The sequence below is a fragment of the Phalangium opilio genome, unplaced genomic scaffold (assembly GCF_054372755.1).
Source record: "Phalangium opilio isolate 3A_F unplaced genomic scaffold, DU_Popi_V2 ptg000500l_1, whole genome shotgun sequence".
Taxonomy (NCBI): Eukaryota; Metazoa; Arthropoda; class Arachnida; order Opiliones; family Phalangiidae; genus Phalangium; species Phalangium opilio.
This window is the reverse complement of record NW_028324238.1, coordinates 553,286-567,899: the sequence shown is the minus strand read 5'-3', so window position 1 is coordinate 567,899 and position 14,614 is coordinate 553,286. Positions and strand designations below refer to the sequence as shown.

At 41.5% G+C, this 14,614-nt stretch overlaps 1 protein-coding gene across 1 annotated transcript; it reads right to left on the bottom strand.

Annotated features, from left to right (window-relative positions):
- Positions 1-5,424: 5,424 nt before the first annotated feature.
- LOC149591766 (uncharacterized) lies at positions 5,425-10,600 on the bottom strand. The gene is made up of 3 exons (XM_089861742.1): positions 7,793-10,600; positions 6,525-7,668; positions 5,425-6,434 (listed from the first exon to the last, which is right to left on the bottom strand). The coding sequence occupies exons 1-3, from the start codon at positions 10,598-10,600 to the stop codon at positions 5,425-5,427; spliced, it is 4,962 nt and encodes a 1,653-aa protein (XP_089717868.1).
- Between the last annotated feature and the right edge of the window lie 4,014 nt (positions 10,601-14,614).

Here is a 14,614-nt window from a genome sequence, read left to right as displayed (position 1 = left end):
GTATTGGATTTTCGGTCAGTTGTATCGCTGGCCCAATTGGCATCCGCATATCCAATGAGAACTCCCCAATCCGCGATGGTGGTTCCGAGTTTAAGCTTCATGTTTTGTGTTCCTTTCAAATATCGAAGAACGCGCTTTACTGCGCTCCAATCTTTGGTAGATGGTTTTGAGATCTTCTGACTGAGAATTGACACTGTAGCTGCTATGTCGGGTCGTGTGCAGGTTGCAAGATATAGGAGACATCCTATTGCTTGACGATAGACGTCCTTATCTGACATCTCATCCGTGTCGTCTTGTTCTGTGTTTTTCATGTAACCTACATCCATCGGGGTTTTAGCAGGTTTGGCATCTTGCATACCAAAACGTTTCGTGATGCGTGATATGTAACCCGACTGGTGGATACTGAAAATACCGTCAGAATCGCGTTCGATTTCTTGACCAAGATATAACTTAAGCTCTCCGAGATTTGTGACTTCGAATTCACCTTCGAGTAACTGTGAACAGTCTGCAAGGAACGCTTCTGACCCTAGTGCTATGATATCATCAACATACACGAACAGATAACACCATTCGTTTCGTACTCTCTTTGAGTATAGACAAGGGTCTGCAGTCCCTCTCTTAAACCCGTCCGCTTCCAGTATCTTGTTAAGTTCTTCATTCCACATTCTAGCTGACTGTTTCAAGCCATAAAGACTTTTCAGTAGTTTACAAACCAAATGTTCAGTCTCTGGTGTCTCGATACCCTGCGGTTGAGTCATGTAAATGTCTTCATCTAAGTTGCTGTTTAGAAATGCCGTCTTGATGTCATAATGACATACTTTTAATCGTTTATGACCAGCAACTGCCAATAGAGCTCGGAACGTTGAATGTTTCCCCACTGGAGCAAACACTTCATCATAGTCGGACCCAAACTTTTGTGAAAAACCTTGCGCGACGAGGCGAGCCTTATACCGGCTTATGTTTCCGTTCGCGTCTCTCTTTGTTTTGAAAAGCCATTTGCAGCCAATGGCCTTTTTATTTGATGGGAGCTCTGTAAGTATCCATGTGTTCATGTCTTCAAGTGATTTCTTCTCCTCCGTCATAGCGGCTATCCACTCACATTTGTTAGGACTCGTGAGTGCTTCATCAATGCTAGAAGGATCGTTGGTTTCTTTATCCTTCCGCGCAATCATGACTTCAATCAATCTCTCTGAGGCCTGTCCTTTGTTAGACCTAGAAGACCGTCTTACTTCTTGGTTGTTAGCCTCTATAATTTCACTCGAAAGATTCTCTCCCTTTCCGTCGGTTTCTGGGTCCACTACTTCATGTGCAATATTTTCTTGATCATGCATTGTGGTAGTGCTTGGCGGCAGTAAGTACTCCTCCTCACATGTTGCTTTGTCGTGTGAAAGACAATGTTCTTCAACAAATTTGACATCTCTACTAATTGTGATGACGTCGGTTTCAGTATTTACCATTCTGTATGCTTTTGAACCTGCTTCATACCCCATGAAGGTTAATTTAATCGCTTTTCTGTCGAGTTTTCGACGTTTTTCATCAGGGATATGAGCAAACACCGTACAACCAAAGGTACGAATATGGCTTAGTTCAGGTTTCGTACCATACCAATGCTCGTATGGTGTTTTATCAACCGCCCTGCTAGGTAACCTGTTCTGTAAGTAGCAGGCTGTGTTTACTGCTTCACCCCAATATTTATTTGGTAACTTTGCTTCTGTGAGCATGCATCGGGCCATCTCCGTTAGGGTACGATTTTTCCTCTCAGCAACCCCGTTCTGTTGCGGAGTATAGGCAGTAGTGAGTTCCCATGCTATGCCTTCCTGGCTGAGAAAAGTTTTCATCTCTTTGTTGACGTATTCACCGCCACGGTCTGAACGAAATTTCTTCGGTTTCCGGTTGTATTGTGTTTCACAAAGGCGAACGAAACCACGAATATGTTCAGCCACTTCATCTTTACTCTTGAGGAGTGACACGATAGTGTATCGACTTTTGTCATCGATCAATGTAAGCATGTACCTTTTCCCACTCGGCGTTACCGTTTGCATTGGACCACACAAATCCGTGTGAATCAGGTCAAGAGTTTCTTTAGACCTGTTTTGCGATTCCGGGAACGGCAATCGCGCCATTTTCCCTTCAAGGCATGCGTCACAAATGGTCATTTTATCGCATTTCTCTATTTTTATGCCGTCACCTAGTTGTTTATTTACTAGGGTTTCCACAGCCTTAGGGTCACGATGGCCCAGCCTTCGATGCCACAGATGAATGCAGTTTCTCAATGCTACATTGTGAACCAACAAAGCTTCCGTTGGTTGCTCTAATTTATATAGATCGCCCTCATTGCTTGCTTTTGCAACAACTGATCCATCAGCTTGAATAATCTTGCAATTCTCGGCATCAAAAATGACATTCAACCCATTTTTCACCAGTTGACGCACCGACAGCAGACTACCAGCAAGTTGTGGTACAAATAATACGTTTTGGACCATTGCTGTAGTGATCTTGTCACTTTCACAAATGCATTTTAGCTGCCCCGTACCTATTCCTGTCGCCTGTAGATAACCACCATCGGCTGCGTAAACTTTGTCTTGAAAGGTTTCATCCAATGTTGTGAAAAAGTCTCTGTCATTTGTCATATGACACGTAGCGCCTGAATCCACATACCAGGCGTTACCCTTGGGTTGTCTGGTGATCTTGAATGACGTAAAACTTTGTTCATCACTAGCTTGTTTAGCAACACTCGCTTTCTGTTTCCCGGAATGTTTAGGTTTTGGATTTTTCTCTTTCAAATGCCAACAGTCTTTCTTAGAATGACCTATTTTTCCACATTCCCAACATGTACTGCGTCGCGAGCCACCGGACGTTGTGTTACTTTTATACATTTTTAATGCTGTTTGTGTGTCAGTGACATCGGTTTTACCTGCCAATCCTTCACGGCGTTTATACTCATCAATTAGCTTTCCTTTGACTAGTTCCAACGTTAAGTCGCTTTCATTTCGTGTTTCCAAAGCAATTATGAGAGTTTCGTAGCTTTCTGGCAGACTGCAAAGTAACAAAGCAACTACGAGGTTTGCTTTTAATGTTTCGCCCAAGCTACTTAAACGATCGACAATATCCAACATTTTTTCCAGATGTTGTTCCATATTTCCAGTCTCGGTCAGTTGACTTCGACATAGTGCCTTTAAGAGAAACACTTTGCTACATAGTGTACTTTTCTCATGGTAGAGTCGTAGTGCTTTCCACACAGCATCCGCTGTTGTTTTATTACGAATGTGCATAAGCTGGTTATCCTCAACAAACAAGCCTATTGTAGCCCTTGCTTTCCTATCTTGTTTCGACCAAACCGTGGTTAACGGTTCAGGAGGGTCTTCATCAATCACATGCCATAGATCCTCTTTTATTAGAAACATTTCCATTTTGAATTTCCAAACCTGATAATTGGAGTTATTCAGCTTTGCAAACTGGACTTTTGTTGCATCCGCCATTTTTCGTTATTCTTTAGTTTTAGTTTTTGATTTGAACAGTATTGATACACACATATACCGAACCACACCCAGCAACGTTCAAACGACAATTAATATAAATTAATTCACTGTCCTTTACTTTGTTTAACGTAATTAAAGCATCCTAGGCCCATAACCTATTGGAAATATCAGGGGTGTCTTAAACTAAAAGAATGACACAGAGCGTAGCTCTTATTTATACCGCATCTATATTTATTGCGCAGCAACCGAGAGAGATTATAATACAATACTAAAACAAAACTAAAATGTGAGAGAACACATTGCAAACAATACAGAAGAGTAGAGAAGGGATTGCCATCTAGTGGTGGATAAAGTTGTAATTCTACATTTAGCCCTACTTTCGCCCTATCCCAAGAGCTCTTCCTGATTGGCTATCTATATCGCGAGAGTGTTTTCGTTGGTTTTGGGACGCCTTGCACTGGTCAAAGCTACAAAGAGGAACTCCTGCTATTTTCTCCTGTTAATACGCAATTTCCATAAAAATTTCCAGGTCAATACCTCTTTGCCTGCAATATCTTCTTGCTCTTTTCGTTAATGGAAACATTCATGGCCAGCGTAATTGTCCGATACACGAGTAAACCCTCGGAAAGATTGTCTTCAATTGTCAGGTGGTCTCTTGCGAAAAATATTTTCGCGTTTCTGGGAAGCGGCGAAGATGGTTTGAGTGATAAGCTCCAACTTATCGAAGAAACATGGAGACGACATCGGAAACGGAGGAACCAGCGGAAGTAATTGTCCGACGGGAGAATGTAGCAATGTTTTTCGATTCAACTACGTTCTGTTTGGAATTCGTTGCTTGGATCATTTTCTCGGTTGTTGTATTTGTCACTGAGTAGTTGAAGCGCAATTTGCTATAGATAGTGTGTACTAAAGGGGCTAGATAAATTTCCTCCCATTTGCTATTAGAGCATCTCGAGTGTTTGGAACTGAATCGAACTGAAAGCCACAAGCTTTTCAGTCTGTTGTAGATAAAGGTTGAATTGCACTCACAAATGACTGACAACACTTGTCTGCACACTATCTATAAACTCACAGCTTCCATAGTCGATATAATGATAAAGTTCAATAAATAAATAAATAAATGAATAAATAAATAAATAAATAAATGAATAAATAAATAAATAAATAAAGAATAAAATGTTAGTTGCCACATTTCTTCGAAATTATTAGCAGAATTACTTCTGTTATTAGGGATTTTCATCATTGCTATTTCTGTAGCACGTGACTTGCGATCACACCATAGAGGGCGTCCTCTATAGGAACCACAATGATGACGCTTCAACTCCGGAAACACGGAAACAACTGGAATCCGCGCAGAAAACCTTCTTCGAAAACTGAACCACTTCCTTACAGAACTAAGGTATTAAGAGGATAGAGAGTGTCATCCCTCTTCTATTATCCCCTTCTGCAGCTTCTATGTATAATTTTTTACAGTTAGTAAAAAAGCCTATCGTATCAATTCAAACAAGTTGGAAAAACCAAAATTTTACCTCTCCGAGTCCAGAGTAGGACTACTACCACAAACTTATTAACTGTTCGTGAACTAGTCGAATAGGCCTACCGGACAACTTGCGCGGACGACTTGACACGGTAAAAGGTTATAATTAGCCTGGACGCGGTTGTGGTGTCTGACGACAAGAAAGCGAACTTGGTTAACTAAACATAAACAATTTATTTAACTAATGGTAAAAACTAAGCGAAGTGCCCGGACGGCGACTACAAAACCAATCCTACTTTTGATATTAAGTTATCTGATTATATAGCACGAACAAAAAACTAATTCTAAAAATGTAGACCAACAAACAAACGATAAAAAATAAGCCTACAAAACTGGTATCTTTTTTATGCAATATCATTTTTTCCGATCGGAACATTCTCCCGGCCTTGATACGTTAGTAGCAAACTTTCAGGGCTCATCTTCATGGTCGAACGGTAGAAGGCATAGCTTGACGATGGGTCGTTTGATTTCACCTTTGGTGGTCCGTAAGGTAACGACCCGAGTATAGCCGTCTTGTCCCGGAAAAATTTCGATCACTCTGGCCAAAGGCCAATTTCCGGGTGAGGTAACGTCTGATTTGACCAAGACCATGTCCCCAACTTCGATATTGCGTTGCGGTTTCATCCATTTGGGTCGTTGTTGAAGTCTAGTTACGTACTCCCGAAGCCAGCGTTTATGGACATCCTGCTTTAGCTTCTGGAGTAGCTGCCATCGGTTAAGTCGGTTCATAGGTAGGTGAGATAAGTCAGGATCCGGTATTGCTTGAAGAGATTCTCCAATTAGGAAGTGACCTGGAGTGAGAACATTAAGATCGGTGGGATCCGATGAAAGCGGAGTTAACGGTCTTGAATTTAGGCAACCCTCTATCTGTGTGACTACGGTTGAGAACTCTTCGTAGGTCAGTCTGGTGTTACCAATGACTCGATGTAGGTGGTATTTTACCGACTTGACGCCGGCCTCCCATAGTCCGCCAAAATGTGGGGCTCCGGCAGGGTTAAAATGCCATGTTATGCCCTGTGCGGAAAGACGATCTGCGACAGCTGCATTGTGTGGATTTGACTGAATCAGTTTCATAAATTCCTTTAGTTCCTTGGCGGCCCCAACGAAGGTCGTTCCACAGTCGCTATATATATCGCTAGGCTTCCCACGTCTTGAAGTGAATCGGCGCAATGCTGCCAGAATGGCTTCGGTGGTTTGTGAGGAGACAATTTCAAGATGTAGTGCCTTCGTCACGAAGCATACAAAAAGGGATAAGTAAGCTTTGTAGGATGTCTTGCTTCTCGGAGTGATTGGACGAAGATAAAAGGGTCCTGCGTAGTCAACGCCAGTTCTCGCAAATGCCCGGCAGTATTGAACTCGAGCCCTTGGTAGATCACCCATCATCTGGTTAGCGGTGGCGGCACGATATCTGGTGCAGACTGCACATTTCCGAATTTGGTGTCTTACTGCATCTCTTCCTCGAATGATCCACTACTTTAATGATAGGATGCTCTGAACCATCTGAGTACCAGCATGCAGGTTTTGGGTATGGGCCTCTTGAATGACCATTTCCGTAAATTTGTGATGTCTCGGTAGCAGAATTGGACGCTTTGTGGCTGTATCGAGATCTGCGTGTTTAAGTCTTCCTCCTACACGGAGGACCCCGATGGAATCCAAGACAGGATGTAGACATAGTAGTTTGCTTCGCTTCGGCAACGGATTACTCTGGCGTAAGGACTCTATCTCTTCCGGAAACATGTAGGCTTGGACTATCTTTACTAATGTGAGCAACGCGTTCTCTAATTCCATGCTTGTCAAGGGACCAGAAAGTATTACGGCTTTGAAGTTGGGGTCTTGTCTCTTCCGGTAATTGTTCAGGCCATTATGTTTGAAACGAAGTATCCATGCTGTTATGCGTCGTAGTCGCAGAAGCGTAGAGAACCGTGTAAAGATGTCGTTATCAACAATTATTCTTGTGGTCATAATGACGATTTTTTCTTCTTCTTCGATGGCTGTGGCATTCGTCTTGAAATCCGAAATGGATGGAGTTGGCCACGGCTCCCGACTGTATAGCCATAGAGGTCCCTTCCACCAGAGGTTATGGGTTAGTAGCTCGGGCACTGATACTCCTCTGGAGGCTGCATCAGCTGGATTCTCAAGTCCGGGAACATGATGCCAGTGTGATACCGGAATTATCTCTTGAATTCTTGAAACCCGGTTTGCGACAAACGTCTTCCATCGACGTGGACAAGAGGACAGCCAACATAATACGATCGTCGAATCTGTCCAAGCTTTAACTTGATTGAAGTTCAGATTTAAGGACTCTTGAACTGTTTCCATGAGATCCGCAAGGAGCAATGCACCACAGAGCTCCATCCTCGGGATTGATATCGCTTTATTTGCCGGAGCCACTCTTGTCTTTGCTGTTAGTAATGAAATGTGGACATTTCCAGCTTGATCGACCGATCTCAGATATACCACTCCAGCGTATGCTTTCTCGGATGCATCCGAAAATCCGTGAAGTTCGAGAACGGATATCTCAGGTAAAGAATGCATCCATCGGTCTATTCGAAGATCTTGAATGTTTATAATGGAATTCTTGAAATCCGCCCATAATGTTTGAACTCCTACGGAAGTTTCGGCATCCCAATCGATTTTCTCCTTCCATACATCCTGCATCAAGATATTCGTGCGAATAATGATGGGGGCAAGCCAACCCCATGGGATCGAAGATCTTCGATATTTCGGAAAGTAGAGTCCTCTTCGTAAGAGGTAACTGACAGGGCGCAGGTTGTACTTTGAACAGGAACTGATCTTTCCTCGTATCCCAGTAAAGTCCGAGTGTCTTGACAAGAGCATCGTCATCCATCGCTAGTATGTTCTTGGAATCTTGTAACTCAGGCGGTACTTCTGTTAAACAATCAGGGTCATTTGAGGCAAATTTACTGAGTCGGAAACCGGCACCATCGCACAGTGAGCGAATCTGGTATATAGCGATCTTGGTTTGTGTTGCGGTTTGTCCTCCGCTCATTACATCGTCCATGTAAAAATCCCTTTTGATAATCGCAGCTCCCAACGGATGTTCATGTAACCCCGTGTCGCCCAGCTCCTGCAATACTCGAGTTGCCAAGAAGGGTGCCGAGGCTGTTCCATAGGTTACAGTGTTCAATTGGAATTCTTGAACAGGAGCCTTGGGTGTCGACCGCCACAGTATGCATTGCAGATTTCGTTGTTCTGGGACTACTAGTATCTGGCGGTACATTTTCATGATGTCAGCGACAAAGGCAATACGATGTATTCTGAACCGCATGACAATGGCATACAGCGAATCTTGGACCACTGGACCCACGAGTTGCGCGTCGTTGAAGGAGAATCCAGAGGTGGTCTTAGAAGATGCATCGAAGACCACTCGGAATTTACAGGTTTGGTTCCAATCTTTCATTACATAGTGATGAGGAATATAGACTCTTGCAGACTTCTTTTGGTTCTCTGGCAAGATCTTCGACATATGTCCCAACTCTTCGTACTGTTCCATGAATCCTTCGTATAAGGCTTTCAACTCCGGGCGTGCGTCGATCTTCCTTTCAATTTGGTAGAATCTTCTCAGGGCTATCTCGCGCGAAGATCCAAGAGGAATCGTTGGCTCTTTCATTGGTATGCGTACCACGAATCTTCCGGCTGAATCTCGGTAATGGAACTTTAGAAAATCCTCCTCGCAAGCTTTTTCTTCCGGCGTCATGACTTGTGTCTTTGGCACTTGTTCAATCGCCCAAAATTGATTCAGGGTTTCTTCGAGTGTGAGAGTATGATGAAGGTGTACTCTAGGTTGGTCAATGCTCGTCGGCCCGGAAACCAGCCATCCTAGCTTGGAATTGATCGCATCCGGAGAAAAGGCATCCTTGGTTCGTTTCCCATTTAAAAGGAGTTTGAAAAATACGTCAGCACCCAACAGTACATCAATGTCGCCAGGGATGTTAAACTCGGGATCCGCCAGTCGCAGCTTCCTGAGATGAGGCCAATTGCTTGTATCATATTTTCGTAAAGGTAGCTGACATGTGATTTTCTTCAATACATAGGCGTTGACGCAAAACCTTTCTGACGTTGTGTCCTCGAAGAATGGTTTGAAATGAACCTGAGTAAGTCCTCTAGCTCGACCGAGTTGCGTCGCACCTAGGCCTACTACTTCCGTCTGGACTTTCTTTCGTGCGAGGCCCAGTCTCGCCATGCACGCTTCGGAGATGCACGATACAGTCGATCCGCCATCCAATAGAGCTCGAACTTGAAGGGCTGTCTCTTGCGCAGTTTTTACTTTGATTACAGCGGTAGCTAGTATGGAATCATCCCTTGCACAGGCGGCGTCCTGGACATGAAAATTCTGCGCCTGGCTTGGTTGTTGTCTATCGGACTCTTTTGTATTGGATGGTTGACTACTTGACTCTTTGTCTGGTTTCTCAACTTCCACGTGAAGAAGGGAGTGATGCTTTTTATCGCAGGTCTTGCAGTATTTTTCCAGTGGACATTCTTTCACTCTATGTCCCGTCCGAAGGCAGTTGAAACAAAGGTTCGATTGCTGTACTAATGATCGTCTTTCGTGGACCTTCATAGCGGACAGTCTTGGGCACCGGAAATTGAAATGATTGGCGGAACAGAACGAACATTTACCATCTGAGGACGATGCTCCAGTTCTGGTGTGCAAGGTCACTGGGTTCCTTGTGACGTGAGGATTGCGACCGGATGATGATGCCGCCAAGGAGCGCGCTCTTTGTTCAATAAATTCCAGCAGATCGCTTGATTTTGGTATCTCTGTGTTCTTGAGACTAAGTTCCCATTGCTCCTTAGAGGACGGATCTAACTTCTGGGTTAGAAGGAACACCAGAACGGCATCCCATTTATTCGCTATCGGAAGAGTGTCGAGAGCTCTGGTACATTCCATCGCCGCATCCACGATCGATCGTAAGGCATTTGAGTTGCTGGTTGGTATCATGGGCAGCGAGCAGAATCGTCTCATAATGGCAAAGTAGAGTTCTCTGTTGTTTTCGAACCTCTTGGTGACCGTATCCCAAGCAATGGTGTAATTGGCATCAGAAATGGTGAGTGATTTGATTAGATTTACGGCGTTTCCGGTTAAACTTGACTTGAGATAGGTAAATTTCTGGGCATCTGATAATTCTTGATTGTTGTGGATGGCAGTGAGGTACATGTCCCGGAATGATATCCAATTATGTATTTCTCCCGCGAACGTTGGGAGGTTGATTTTAGGTAATTTAATCTCCGAATGTGACCCTACAGACAACTGACGTGTCGAGATTGGAACCATAGTGGCTAGCATAGATTTAAGTGCGCATTTCGTATTCGTATACAACGTGAATAAGTCATCCCATTTCCGTTCATGCAGGCCAGCATTTTCAGCGTCCAACGAGACCACCTTGACATGCGCATCATCGATGACTTGCCACGACTTGTCCACTTCTTCCAGAAAAAATTCCAATTGCTGTTGATTAAGAGGAGTCTTGGCATGTGTTTGAACTCTGTTGCTGATGTTGTTCAGACCCAATTCGCCTTTATTCCGTTCCGCAGTGGCTTTCTCCAGAGCGGTTACTGGCATTGTGAACGTCCGCAGTGGTGATCAACCCAACGACCAGCTTTCCACGTAATTAAGCCGACTCTGACGATCCGGCTCGACGGACCATAAATGTTCGTGAACTAGTCGAATAGGCCTACCGGACAACTTGCGCGGACGACTTGACACGGTAAAAGGTTATAATTAGCCTGGACGCGGTTGTGGTGTCTGACGACAAGAAAGCGAACTTGGTTAACTAAACATAAACAATTTATTTAACTAATGGTAAAAACTAAGCGAAGTGCCCGGACGGCGACTACAAAACCAATCCTACTTTTGATATTAAGTTATCTGATTATATAGCACGAACAAAAAACTAATTCTAAAAATGTAGACCAACAAACAAACGATAAAAAATAAGCCTACAAAACTGGTATCTTTTTTATGCAATATCATTTTTTCCGATCGGAACATTAACCTTGATGTAGAATTATTTATCTTTTTTTTTTAAGTAAAATTTACGAATTATTAAAGCAGTATTCCAAGCATAGCGAATATACAGTAGAGCAGAACACATTTTACACCCAATATAGATATGTCTTGGACACATGAAAAAAAAACAATTGGAAAAACAACAGAAAATGAAGTGTATAACTTTAGGAAAGAGATATAACCTTTATGTGTTTGAAAAGGCCCAATTGTCTACGCCTCAACTGTTAACTCTATATTCTCGTAACTACATTCACAACTGGTTTGCAGTATAAACACAATTGTCTCGATTCACCTCAACGATATTCTTTGTTTGCTAACATGAGTGTTAACGTTAAATAACACCAAAGCTGATTTGTGCCTAGACGCACTGATAGTCAATGCGCATCATAAAATGAATGAAAACTCCATAGCTACTACCCTTATTCCATTGGCCCTTCCACTGATCTAATTGAAACCATGGTGCTTACATTCTATTATAAAATCTAGACCTTATTATTTAAACGTGTACTCAACTTTCGGCTCACTCTGAACCGTTAATGTCTCTTCATTAGAGAAAAGAAAATCAAAACCCATGGTTTACTTCATCTCGCGTTTCACGTTATTTCCTCTTTGGTTCTCTAAGCATATTACGGATAACACTTGATTTACCCGCCGGAGTCTAGGCCTTAGCTTTCTTCTTGTAATAACTATAGCAAGGATTATTCTATATACAGATGTAGTATAGCTTAATTAATATATAAACAGCCATTTCAAATAATAGTATTATAAAATATCCTTGGAATATTAAAATGAAACAGCTTTAAAGCTACGAAACTTATAAAGGCATCGTAATTACGAAAAATATTTCCACATATTCACTTTATATTATGGAAAAAGGGAATGTTATGGTTCTGTAGGATTTCTTTACACATCATTTTTCGTATTAATTTTGAGTTGAAAAAAAAGATTATCTTAAATACTTAAATAAATATAATTAATTTTAAACATTTTCTTCGTTAGTTTTCGTCTTATTGAGCGTTACAGCATTTTAAAAAAGAACAATTAATCATTCTTGAGAGACTTGACTAAAATTTGCGTTTGAAATGAAGCATACGCCTGTTGCTTCGCCTTACACAAATAGGTAGTATATAAAGGTTTCGAATCGCAGCTATAGGTAAGAACAGCGCAATTGCGTGAACCTTTGGAGAAAGACCCCGCCATTGGAAGGCTTGACGTTTCCCGTAACCCAAGCCGATCGCCGCGTATGTCTTAACCTTAAGGATGGTGATCTGTAAAAAAATCCTGGCGGCGCCACTGGTCGACAGTATCGACGATCTCCTAGGACAACCTCGATTAACACCAATTATGTTTGAAGGCTCTGATCTTAATCAGATAATGAAATATGGAGTAATACTATGACAGAAATAGCTGTCATTTTGGATTTATAAGATAGTTAACTAGAGTAAGATATTAAAAACCCCAGGTCGTGAATGATTGTCATTTATCGTATTTGTACATGTGTTTGCGATTTGTGGAGACGTGACAAGCTACACCTTACCTTGAAAAGCGCTGCTTAAATGCTGCCTGAGTCATCACAGATTGAAGATTTTTCACCCGTGTCATTGGAATTTCTGTTACGGGTCTTCATCGTCTACTTGAGCGGCATTTCGATTGCAACAGTTGTCGCCATTTGCGAAATAATGTCCATTCTATTTCAAAAATGAAACACATTTCTTAACTAGAAAGTGTTCTTGTTACAATAATCCTAATTACTTGGAAGATATTTGTTTCACGTTAAGTAAATAGTGAACATCATAACTGTTGTCTGCTATAGCGTTTGTATTATCTTGTTTTAACAAAAAGATTAAAAAAAAACACTTTGTATTACAATGAAATCATTTTATTTCTCATCTTTTCGATGGAATGTATTGTTTTTTACAATGGGTGGCTCAAAATTTGACTATTATAGGCCGTTTTTTGTTCTTAAAAAAAATATACAATTCCAACTTAGCGACCAACACTCTCTATAGCGAGAGTAATTGTCTTTACATCACAACTATTACTAGTTTATAGAGTATCGCACCCACGTAGTCGTAAAGTTTCTTGCTTCACATTGATCCTCATAGAGCACCACTGGTACTAGTTTTCAGTGTAATTAATGCTGTGCACCACCCCTTCGAAAAATATACACCTACTATGAAAAGAAAATGAAATATGATATTTCCCAAATGTAGGCGTGTATGAAAAGCTTACAACAAAGTTCAAATAGTCTTGGAAAGCAACTGAAGAAAAACCTAGTGCAATTACGATGCAGATTGTAGTAATTAGTCTAATTTCATTGATGTATTTCACCTTGGCAGGTGAGTAATTATTTTTTTAGAGAAGTTGTGTTGTATGTTTGGTAACAAGCCATTCATTTCATTATGATGCTTTTCCGTGTTACGACTTTATCGTTACTCCATAGTTAATTAAGCCTAGACGTTATTAAATCAGTAACAGTTTAATCATTTATTTTTTTCCATTGTGTAGTGGAATGCTTCGTAAATGAAAATGATGTACGAAAAGCAATTTTATCAAGGTACAATAAAAGTATCGCGCCTTCCTCCATTGAAGGACATTATGGCTTAACTAGCAGTGTTTTCGATATTGGAATATCTCTAAGGCGAATTGTGAAATTTGTGAGTAATCACTCAATTTTAAAACTAATTTTTAATTAAAGGATTAAAAGCTTATAAGGGTTTGAAAGTTTTAACAATTTTAAGTAAATTTTTGCATCTAAAATGGAATATACAATTGACAACTCGGTTGGGTGATAACGTCACGACTGTATCGCCTTCTTGTGGAAAATGTGTATAGCTAGCGACAGGCGTTTGTTTGACACCCCCCGCAAGACGGTGTTTCTCTCTTCTGTGTGTCAGACTGAATGAAAAGTGACAAAGAACATTGAGTTTAAAACATTTATGGTCGGAGGTATGGGCCCCAAACATTGGCATCAAAAACAAGGACTTTTGCATTGATGGGGAGTGTTGTAATAGGCCTAGGCTTAAAGTCTATTTTTAATCTATTGCTAAAAAACTAATCACTATGTCTAGATCTAAAATAACGTTTATCAATCTTAAATTGATAACGGGGATTACTATATAAAGCCTAACAGAATAAGCTACGGGGCAGAACGGAATAGAGACTGTGTAAATAACTTATATACTAAACATGAAATAAAGTTGTTAAAGTTATACATTATCGCCTAGTCACTTAACTGTAGTACATATCATAACATGGTATCAGAAGTGTAGGACCATTAATTCGACGACAATGACGTCTGTACGGCCTCCTGAACCCTTCATTCCTGGTGCCCACCCGGCACAATCGTGGGAGGACTACAAGGAAAGGTACACCTTCTTCGCCGCCGCTTCGAAACTTGACAAGGAAGATGCCGAATACCAGAAGAACGTTTTCCTGCATGTCCTGGGAACTGAAGGCATTCGAATATACAAGACCTTGAAGATACCCACCGACCCCGCCAAATCAGCCTTAACCCTCATCTTTGAAGCTTTCGATAAGTATTATAAACCATACAAAAGCACCAAC

Bases quoted from the DNA above. Each gene is read 5' to 3' on its own strand.
- LOC149591766 (XM_089861742.1), bottom strand. From the start codon at position 10,600: ATGCCAGTAACCGCTCTGGAGAAAGCCACTGCGGAACGGAATAAAGGC. The intron at 7,669-7,792 runs GTACAACCTGCG...ATCTTGATGCAG, and splicing joins AAGATCAGTTCCTGTTCAAA to GATGTATGGAAGGAGAAAAT. The intron at 6,435-6,524 runs GTACTCAGATGG...GGAAATGTGCAG, and splicing joins TACCCAAAACCTGCATGCTG to TCTGCACCAGATATCGTGCC.